General features: G+C 53.7%; 2 protein-coding genes across 2 annotated transcripts in view; one reads left to right on the forward strand and one right to left on the reverse strand.

Moving 5' to 3' along the window:
• The window catches only part of MCM7 (minichromosome maintenance complex component 7), a 37,767-nt gene that overhangs the window by 6,134 nt on the left and 21,199 nt on the right, over nucleotides 1-10,434 (reverse strand). The window lies entirely within an intron of this gene.
• LOC121927873 (lysophosphatidic acid receptor 6-like) lies at nucleotides 4,654-9,411 on the forward strand. Its single transcript, XM_042461860.1, has 2 exons — nucleotides 4,654-4,916; nucleotides 7,687-9,411. Exons 1-2 carry the CDS (start codon nucleotides 4,698-4,700, stop codon nucleotides 8,818-8,820), a joined length of 1,353 nt encoding a protein of 450 aa, XP_042317794.1. The 5' UTR covers nucleotides 4,654-4,697; the 3' UTR covers nucleotides 8,821-9,411.

A 10,434-nucleotide genomic window follows, 5' to 3' on the forward strand; every position in this document is an offset into this window, starting at 1 on the left:
AGAAGTTTCCGAACAGCACTGTGCAGGTGCAGTGAAACCCATTTGTATGTATTCGCAGAGACCACGAAGAAGAAATTACAATATTAACTGGACGAATTAAAGACAGACGTGTTTATGGGGCCACTTTATCGAAGGCACCATCATGGGATCCAGCAACTGAATAACTCATAAAATAAAGGTTGGCCCTCCACTGGCTGCCCATTCGCTTCCGAGCGCAATACGAGGTGTTGGTTATCACCTATAAAGCCCTAAATGGCTTGGGCCCAGGGTACTTGGAGAACCGCCTCTCCCCATATAATCCGCCCCGCACACTCAGTCCCAGATTCTAAATACGCCACAACATCGCGTAGAGCCTACTCCATCTTGGCTCCTTTGCTCTGGAACGCGCTTCCCAGTGAGCTCCGCTCGGTTCCTCCCTTGAGCGGTTCAGGAAGGAATGAAAAACCTTCCTGTTCCAAACAGCTTTCCCCTAATTTTCTCCCTTTGTAGCCTCCTTCCTCCTAGCTGTGACATCATATCATTCAGTTCAAGGGAGAGTTGTTCAACCGTTTTGTTTAATAAAGTTTATATTTTGGTTTACATAAAAGCTTGTCAGTCATACATATCAGCTCCACGCTACTAATATAAAGAAAAGACCCTACCGCCAGCCCTTAAAAAGAGGGTAGTCATTACAAAATTGGTGGCAGGAATAAGGAAAGAAGGGTAACCGTTACATAATTGGTGGCAGCGGTGGGATAAGTAAAGCCCAAGCGCCTGCCATCTTTAAGAAGGGGTCCATTACAGGGACTTTCCCGGTTTTGGGTGGGTCCGCACGGTCCCGCCCTGGGTTGCCCCTGCCCCTGGGATTTCCCCCGCCCCCAGGCTTTGTTGCAAAGTGTGCAACAGCGGTGGCGGGGGCCTCTCTCCTTTGGTGGGGGGGGCTTCCCTCCCCTCTTTGGCTCCACTGGAGCCGAGGGAGGGGAAGAAGCCTCGCGGCCGAGGCCAGACTGCTTTCCCCGCTTGAGCTCTGCCAGCAAAAACGGAGCCCAGGCAGGGGAAAAAAGCCTCCCTGAGGGGAGAATTCCTTCTCTGCCTGGGCTCCGTCCTTGGTGAGAAGGAATCCTCCCCTCAGAGAGGCTCTTTTTCAAATCTAGGACCCCCCCCAATGTCCTACATTTGAAAATTTTGTCCTACATTTGTCCCAGTTTCGAGGTCCTGACTAATGACAACCCTACCTGAATGAGACTGGCCCATTGCGACCTCAGGCTGACGCTCCTTGCCTGCAGCAATAAGATGGGACCACTGTGAATTTAGGCTGATGCTGCTGACCTGAAGGTTTGAGACATGACCGTTGCAACCTGAGGCTGGTGCTTCTTGCCTGAGAAACTGAGTCTGGCCCATTGTGATCTCAGCCTGAAGCTCCTTGTCTGGAGAACTGAGACAGTACTATTGTGACTTCAGACTGGTGCTGTATACCTGAACTGGCCCATTGCGTTTCAGAACCAGTGTATAAGAGTACTATGGTAAAGGGTAAAAATATTAGGGTTTGGTTATTCAAGTTAAAGTAGTAGTTGTAGCTCATAGTAGGTAGTGTAGAGTGATGGGTAACAGAAAGCACGTAGTGGAAAATGATAGAAGGAGAGATGAAGCAGGGCGTTTGGAGAGGGGGATGGGGCTGTAGCTGGAGTGAAGCTGCTTGGGAACACCGCTCTTCAAGGGTAGGCTGTCTGGGAGAAGGGAAGGGGCTGCTGGGGAGCCTTGCAGCACTCTCTCTCTCTCCAAGGCTTGTTCTCAGCCATTAGCAAAGACTTAGGAGGGAGGAGGAGGAGGAGGAGGGACAAAGCTGTTGGGATCCTGGCCAGGTGAAGAAGCCCTTGGCAAACCCCCAGAAAGACCTAGAGGGCGGCTCTGCCCTATAGGGTCGGCCACCAAAGGCACACAGCGGCAACAGCTGTTTAGACCTTGCACTCTTGCCATTCACCTTGGAGCAGCCGCCTCCTTTGGAAACCATGGCTTTGAATCCCATTTGGGGAGACAAGGAAGGGTGAAAAGGGGGATAAAACACAGCGTAGGGTAGATTGGTCAAAAGACATGGAGGCAAATATCCCTCTCCGTCAACAGGAAACAAACTGGAAGAAAAGACAGAGTTGGACCAAAAACAGTGGAATAAGAGGAAATAGGATAAAAATGCAACAGGCCAGCAGAAATAAACAAGAACCCTAGAAACATCGGCTGGAAATGTGAAACGGAGGCTAGTCCTCTCTTCCGCTGTAATGAAGCGCATGGGTTCGGGGGTTAACAATAAAGTTAACCCAAGGCCCTAAGCTTGGCTTGTAGACTCTGCTAGAGGATGAACAACTGGAAAGGCAATATGGAGAACTGGTTTTTATAGGGTCTGTGCAGCTGCCAGAATCTTATATGCCTTGAAGTGGAGAACGCTGTGATGAATGGCTGGGCAAGATCTTGGAATATCTCACACGGAGCTTTGGGGGGATTTTCCGGCTCATTTCCGACGTGAGTGCGCTTCCAACAATGCGGATTCACCTCGTAAAGTGAATGTGTTTTCGGACGCCATTCATAGAATCAGAGAATTGTGGAGCTGGAAGAGACCCCAAGAAGGGCCCTGATCCAGTCCACTCCTCTTCTGTCATGCAGGAACTCTCCATCAAAGCATCCCCATTGACAGATGGCCATCCAGCCTCTGTTTAAAGACCTCTAAGGAAGGAGACTGCACTTCATTCCCAGGCAGGAGTGTGTCCCACTGTCAAATAGCCCTTACTCTCAGGAAGGTCCTCCTAATCTTGAGCTGGAATCTCTTTTCCTGCAGCTTGCATCCATTGCTCCATTCCTTTCTATGGAGCTCCTCGCGAGGGGCTTCCGCAGTGATTCCAAAGTGACCCCTCGTTTTGGCAAAACCGAAAAAAAAAGTGACTTCATAGAATTCGCATTCAAGCTCACTTCAAACTCACTGCAAATTGGTCTGGTGTGGAATGACACTTTGCTTGTGCTCTGCTACACCACCGGGTTGGAAATTTCCCATGATGCCGTGCTGCAATGTTGTCCCATTTGCTTCCGGTGCTCCCCCCTGAATGAATGCCTTCACGTTTTAACGTGGAGAGGAGCCATGCTGGCGAGGGGGGGGGGGAGAAAGGAAAGGGAAAAGAGGGGGCAAAGAGAGAGAGTGGGGTTAGTAAAGTGTCTAAAGGACTCTTTGGGGTGGGGGGCAGGACGTCCTCCAAAGTGGGGCCAAGGTGGAGACAGGGTTGACTTCCAAGTAGAACTGCCGTTTCTACACTGGTTACTTTGCACTGAAAGAAAGTTATTATTATTATTATTAAAAATTCTTTCACTGCAAAATAATAATAACAATAACAACAACAACAACAACAACAACAACAATAATTTTGCCACTGATGATAGATAGGGATGAAGCAGAGGGCATTTAGAGATAGGTGCCATTCCCTATTATTCACGCGAGGCTATCAATGGAGGGTAGGTCCAGGTGGCCGATCTGAAGGGAAAGAAACATCAGGCTGGAGGGAGAGATGGCACTCCCAGAATTCCATAGCCTCGAGCCAAGGACCCCACAACAAACTCCAACTCCCATAATAATAATAATAAGATTAATAATAATAATTTATGTTATTAGTTTGCTCAGACACCAGAGCTCTCTGGCAGAGAAGGCTGACCGTCTCAGGACACTACAGTTCCCAGAATTCCATAGCACTGAGTCAGGACAGTTAAAGTGAAGTCAAACCGGATTTTCTCCCCAGTGTGGATGCAACCTTAGAGAAAGCAACTGTTACAAAGGGAAAGAGAGATGTAGATGAAATAGATGAAGAGAATAATATGAGGACAAGAGCATAGATGTCGATGTGGCTGAAATGGAAGGGGGCTCTGACACGGAGGACCCCTTTGAATTTGGCTGCCAGGGATGGGAAACTAGAAGGGAGGAAGAAAGGTGCAGCTGTCATTCCCGTGAAAGTGGAGCCAGGCTCCCTTCTTCACCCCAGAAGTGCAAAGGTTCAGCATGCGTCCAGACCCCACTGAGCATGCGCAAGGGTCCCAATTCGAATCGTTGAATCCCCATGGTATGCACCGGTGTGGAAATACAATGTGCAGTCACTCTGCTTTGCCTGAATCCGCATCATGTGACTTGCCTTGGATTCGATTCCCCCTCGATTCAGAGGGCCAACAGATGGGCAACCAGGTGTGATGAAACAGTCAATTCACATCATTGGACCCGCAGTCACCCCGGATCTTAGCTTCAATAACCTCAGTGTGATAAACGCCCTGCTAGTCTCTGGAGCAGCAGAAAACAAGCTCGCTCCATCCTCAAGATGATGGCATCCCTTCTAATATTTAAACAGGGCCATCATGAGATCACCTCTCTCCCTCCTCTAGAGGCCAGTTGCCCTCAGGACAGAACGGAATGCCCACCTTGCAGGGATCTCTGGGCAGCTGCTTGTGGCCACAGAGACAGCGCCATGAGCAAACAAGGGCCGCCTGGGAAGGCCATGGGCCCTTTGGGGGCAGAGCATTGGGGGCATCTTCTGGGCAGAGAAGACGGGCCCTTGGGCGGCAGCGCCCCCAGTGGCCGAGGTCTGCCAGCGCCAGTCCTCTCTCAGCCCAAGGCCTTCCTCGCCGCACCTGGGGAGGGGAAACTTTAAAGCCCAAAGGGAGGCAGAGAGAGAGCGCTTCCAATCCCAAAGGCATCTATGAGAGAGAGAGAGACCCCTGCCTGCCCCCCCCCCCAGAAGAGAGATGGGGCTCGATCCGGAGGGAGGGGCCCGATCCGCCCTGGGCCTGCCTCCGCCGGGCTCCTTCCCTTCCTCTTCTGGGAGAGCCCCGCCGCCAGTCCAGGGCCAGCTCCCGCGGCGCCTCTTCCTCTTTCTCTTCGTGGAAGCAGAAGGAGGCGCAGCATGGAGAGCCCCCGAGTGAGTGCCTCCCAGGGACCCCTTCCCCAGAGCCACCCCGGACCCTCCTGGGAGGGAGGGAGGGCAAGGCCTTGGGGGCGGCGTTGGACTCCGGATCGGGCCCTTCTCCCCCGGCGGCGGCCGAGCAGGGGAGGCCCCTCCCTTGGCCCTCCGTCCAGGCGGCAGAGGCCCCCAGAGGGAGGCAGGCAGGCAGGGAGGCCCCGGGGCGCTTGGCCGGACGCAGGGGCTGGGAGGCGAGGGGAGGCCAGCGGCCGGACAGAAGGCGAAGGGGCGGCGGGAGGAGGACCCACTGAGCGGCCCTTCTGCCCCAAAGCCCTGGGCGGCCCCTCTTGGCCCGGGACTCCGGACGGAGAGAGGGACAGAGAGAGAGAGAGGCGCCCCGGGGCTCAGGAAAGAGCTCAGCAGGAGTCTCTTCCTCCTCCTCTTCTTTCTTTTCTTCCTCCTCCTCCTCTTCTTCCTCCTCTTCATAGAATCCTAGAGTTGGAAGAGACCGCAAGGGCCCTGATCCAGTCCAACCCCCTTCTTCTGCCATGCAGGAAATCACAATCAAAGCATCCCCTGAGACAGATGGCCATCCAGCCTCTCCTTAAAGACAGCCTCCAAGGAAGGAGACTCCACTACTCTCTGAGGAAGGAGTGAGTTCCACTGTCAAACAGCCCTTACTGTCAAGAAGTCCTTCCTAATGTTGAGCTGGAATCTCTTTTCCTGGAGCTTGCATCCATTGCTCCCTTGGGTCCTGTTCTCTGGAGCAGCAGAAAACAAGCTTGCTCCCTCCTCAATATGACATCCCTTCAAATATTTAAATAGGGCTCTCATATCACCTCTTGATCTTCTCTTCTCCAGGCTAAACATCCCCAGCTCCCTAAGTCCTTCCTCATAGGGCTTCATGGTTTCCAGACCCTTCACCATTTTAGTGGCCCTCCTTTGGACACAGGGCTCCAGTTTCTCAATGTCCTTTTTGAATTGTGTTGCCACAATTCAGAAAAGACATTGAGAAACTGGAGCGTGATGGATCATAATGTCCTCCTGAACAGCTGAGAGAGTTAGGAATCGGGGGCATGGCGTTGCAATGGCTCCGGTCCTTGCTCTCGGGCAGATTCCAGGGATGAGGCTCAGGGACAGTTGCTCTTTAAAAAAGGAGCTTAAATTTGGTGTCTCTCAAGGCACCATCCTGTCCTTATAAAACCGCTGAGAGAAATCATTGGGAGACATGGGCGCGGTGTTATCATTATGCTGATGACACCCAGATATATTTCTCCATGTCTCAGTCTACAGCTCTGACTAAAGATGGCATCTCACCTCTTAATGTATGCCTTAAGGCAGTAATGAACTGGATGAGGAAAACTGAATCCAGACAAAACAGAGGTTCTCACAGTAGAGGCCCACAATCCAGGTATTGAGATAGATCAACTGGTCCTAGACGACGTGACACTCCACTTAAAGGACTGTGTTGGCAGTCTGGGGGTGCGCCTAGACTCGTCGCTTCTGGTGTCAAATCAGGTAAATGCAACAGTCAGGAGTGCTTGTTATCAGCTGCACCTGATACGCCAGCTGCATCCTTTCCTGGAATCGGGGGACCTGGAAATGGTGGCACATGCGCTGGTAACCTCACAACTCGTCTTCTGCAATGTGCTCTACATGGGGCTAGCCTTGTGCCTAGTCCAGAAAATTCAGTTAGTCCAAAATATGGCAGCCAGCTGGGGTCACTGGAAAAACAAGAAGTGACCACATAGCACCTGTTTTAAAATCGCTTCACTGGCTGCCTATTAGTTTCCGAGCGCAGTACAAGGTCTTGGTTATGACCTTTAAAGCCCTACATGGCCTGGGTCCAACCTGCTTATGGCATCGCCTTCTTCCATACAATCCTAAAATGGTGAAGGGTCTGGAAGCCATGTCCTATGGGGAGAGACTTAGGGAGCTGGGGATGTTTAGCCTGCAGAAGAGAAGGTTAAGAGGTGATATGATAGAGCCCTGTTAAAATATTTGAAGGGATGTCATATTGAGGAGGGAGCAAGCTTGTTTTCTGCTGCTCCAGAGAACAGGACCCAATGGAGCAATGGATCCAAGCTACAGAAAAAGAGATTCCACCTGAACATTAGGAGGAACTTCCTGAGAGTAAGGGCTGTTCGACAGTGGAACAAACTCCCCCGGAGTGTAGTGGAGTTTCCTTCCTTGGAGGTCTTTAAACAGAGGCTGGATGGCCATCTGTCAGGGATGCTTTGATCTGAATCATAGAACTATCATTCTATGATTCTATTATTGTGTTAATGTATTGTTTTAATGCCTAATATGCTTAATTGATGTTTTATGGGAAGGGAGGGAATAATTGGGATATTGTGGATTGTATGGATTGTTAACTGTAAGCTGCTTCGATTGTCTTTTTGACAGAGGTGCAGCCAAAAAATAAATATGTTACAGTATTGTATTATTATTTATTATTATTAAAGCTGTCAAGACTGGTCATTTTCTGGACCTCCTCCAACAGGCCATTCCATAATTTGGGAGCGGCTGATGAGAAGGCCCTCTGGGTAACTGCGGTCAAGCTGGTCTTTATTGGTTGAAGGTTTTTCCCAGAGGACCTGTGTGCGGGCGGATTGTATAGAAGGAGGCAATCCCATAAATAGCTTGGACCCAAGTCATGTAGGGCTTTAAAGGTCATAACCAACACCTTGTCCTGTGCCCGGAAACTAATAGGCAGCCAGTGATTTTAGGATAAGCGTAATGTGGTCACCTCTACCTGTCCTGATGACCGATCTGTCCTCCTCTCTAGCTCCTGCCGCCGCTATCGGTGCCACCCCCTGCCGCCAGCTCCGCTGCGTGGAATGATGATGAGGGCATTGGCAGCGGCAACACCTCTTCCTCTGCCGGGGGCTGCTCAGAGCATGCTGACTTCCAGTACCTGCTCTTCCCAGCAGTCTACAGCTTGGTCTTCGCCCTGGGCCTGGCTGGGAACCTCTTTGTCCTGGGCTACTTCCTGCGGACCAAGTCGGCCACCGCTCCGGCCAATGTCTTCCTGGCCAACCTGGCCACCCTGGACCTGCTCTTTGTGCTCACGCTGCCCTTCCGCATCACCTACCATGCCCTCCGCAATGACTGGGTCTTTGGCGAGGCCCTCTGCAAGCTCACCGGCGGCCTCTTCTTCGCCAACCTCTATGGCAGCTCCCTCTTCCTGGCCTGCATCTGCCTGGAGCGCTACCTGGCTGTGGTCCACCCCTTGCGCCACCTCCGGCTCCGACAGGCCCGGTACCGGGTGGGGGTCGCGGTTGGGGTCTGGGCCCTGCTGGCTGCCGCTGTCCTCTTCCTGGCCCTGCGGGGGCCACTGACCAGCCGCTTCACCGACGGCCGCACAGCCTGCCTGGAGAACTTCTCCTCCAGCTCCTGGAAGGGCCGCATCTCGGGGGTCAGCCTCTTTGCGGCCGCGGTGGGCTTCCTCCTGCCCCTCGGCCTCATTGGCGTCTGTTACCCACTGATTGCTCGGCGGCTGCTGGCCGCTCCACGGCCGGGCTCCCATCATGCTGTCCGGCGCAAGGCCCTGCGGACGGTGCTGGTGGTGCTGGGGGTCTTCCTGGCCTGCTTTGCCCCCTACCACCTGGTGCAGCTGGTCCACACTCTGGGCCGCGCTGGTCTCTTGGGCGGCTGCCCGCTAATCCGAGCCACCTACGTGGCCCGAAGGGTCACCATGGCCCTCACCAGCCTCAACGCCTGCCTTGACCCGCTGGTCTACTACTTTGCAGCCGAGCGCTTCACCTGGAGGCCCCGCTGCTGGGGCTGTGGATGCTGCTGCTGTGGCCCACTGCGAGGGGAGCAGCCCCAGGGGGCCCTGGGGCGGCTGCGGGGGTTGGCTCCCACCAAGGGCTGCTGCTCTTCCTCCTCATCCACTGTGTCTGGCAGCCCAGGGCAGTGAATGCTATGTGGTGCAGGGGGCCCTCTCTGGGCATCTGGACCTGAAAGAGTGGGGAATGGCACCTCAGCCAGCTCACCGGCCCTCCCTCCCTTATGCCAAGGCAGCGGACACTGGGGCAGGCATTGGTCGCAGCAGAAGGAGCCTTCCCGAGGGGCACCAGGGTACTGCTGCAACTGGGGGTGGTGGTTGTGCCTGTAGTGTGTCTCTGTGTGGGCTGCCCAATTAGGGTGCAGGTGCTGACGCCCGGCCTGGTGCAATGGAGGGGTGATGCCCTTGTGCCTTCCTGGTGGTGGAGCAGAGATAGCTCTGGTCACCTGGTGGGGTGGTCATCCTTGCAAAGTGGACACGGCTCCCTCTTTGTTCTGCTGGAGCCCTTGCCTTGCTGGACCCCAGTGGCTTCAGCCATGCTGCCCATTCCTGTCTCGCACCTGCCTGGCCTGGGGCTGCTTCCTGAGGACAGCTGCTGGCTTTATCTCCTCCTCCTCCTCCTCGTTTTCTTGTTTTCTGCAGGTCCAGAGACTAGAACACAGAACAATGGAGGCAAGCTGCAGGAAAAAAGATTCCACCTAAACATTAAGAGGAACTTCCTGAGAGTAGGAGCTGTTTGACAATCGAAGACACTCTTTCGGAGATTTTGGTGGAATGTCCTTCCTTTGAGGTTTTTAAACAGAGGCTGGATGGCCATCTGTCAATGGGGAGGCTTTGATGGAGAGTTCCTGCATGGCAGAAGGGGGTTGGACTGGATCAGAGCCCTTCCTGGGGTCTCTTCCAACTCTAGGCTTCTATGTTCATCTTCCTCATGTATGTCTGCAGAGGCTCTTTCAGCTGTGCACAAGCACTTGATGGTGGGCCAGCGATGGGCCTCGATGAGGCGATGGGCCATGAAAGGGGGGTCCAAGCTGTGTCGGGAGGGGGGTGAGGGTTCTGGACTTGGGGACCCAATGGGTCTTGGTGCCGCCCAAGTGGGTCTTTGCCTTTGAGACCAGGGAGAACGCGACCCACCGGCCACCAGCGGGTTTCTTGCCACACCTGAGGGTGCCAAGGTCATAAGGCCGTGGGCCCTGAGGCCTGGCTCCTCCGAGGGACCACCGCTGCCTCCCCCCAGGGGCCTTTGGGAAGGGCCCAGACCCACACTTGGGGTCCTCCTTGGCAAGGGAGGCTGCCGGCCCTGCTTTGGCTTTGGCTTTTGGCTGCCTTCCTGCGGCGAAGAGAAGGGCTCCGCCTAGTCTGACCGAAACTCTCACGCTCTACAAGTGGCTCTTAAGCCAGATTTAAAACAAAGGAGGGATGGAGGTGTTTGGAGATCATGACTTACGGCTGCTTTTCATTTCTGCCTGTTAGCAATGCTGCTCTGCGCCGCCTTCAGGGCCTCTTTCAGGAGAAAGGTGGCCTTTAAATCAAACCAATAAACAAAGCCAGATTGCCAAAACCCAGGCAGCAGTCTTGACACTCCTTGCCAGGTTGGGTTTGGTTTTCTTTCCTGCTATTAAAGCCGTCCTCCAAATTTCAAAGCTGGTCCTCCCAATGAAATATACCAAGGAGAACCAGCGCCTGTCTGGGGCTGAAATGGGGAGCCCCTCCAGGGACAAGAGGAGGAGGAGGAGGAGGAGGAGG

The sequence above is a fragment of the Sceloporus undulatus genome, chromosome 4 (assembly GCF_019175285.1).
Source record: "Sceloporus undulatus isolate JIND9_A2432 ecotype Alabama chromosome 4, SceUnd_v1.1, whole genome shotgun sequence".
Classification (NCBI taxonomy): Eukaryota; Metazoa; Chordata; class Lepidosauria; order Squamata; family Phrynosomatidae; genus Sceloporus; species Sceloporus undulatus.

Excerpts from the sequence above, each read along its gene's own strand:
- LOC121927873 (XM_042461860.1), top strand. The coding sequence starts at position 4,698 with ATGAGAGAGAGAGAGACCCCTGCCTGCCCCCCCCCCCAGAAGAGAGAT. Across the intron at positions 4,917-7,686 it reads GCAGCATGGAGAGCCCCCGA|CTCCTGCCGCCGCTATCGGT; the intron begins GTGAGTGCCTCC and ends CCTCCTCTCTAG.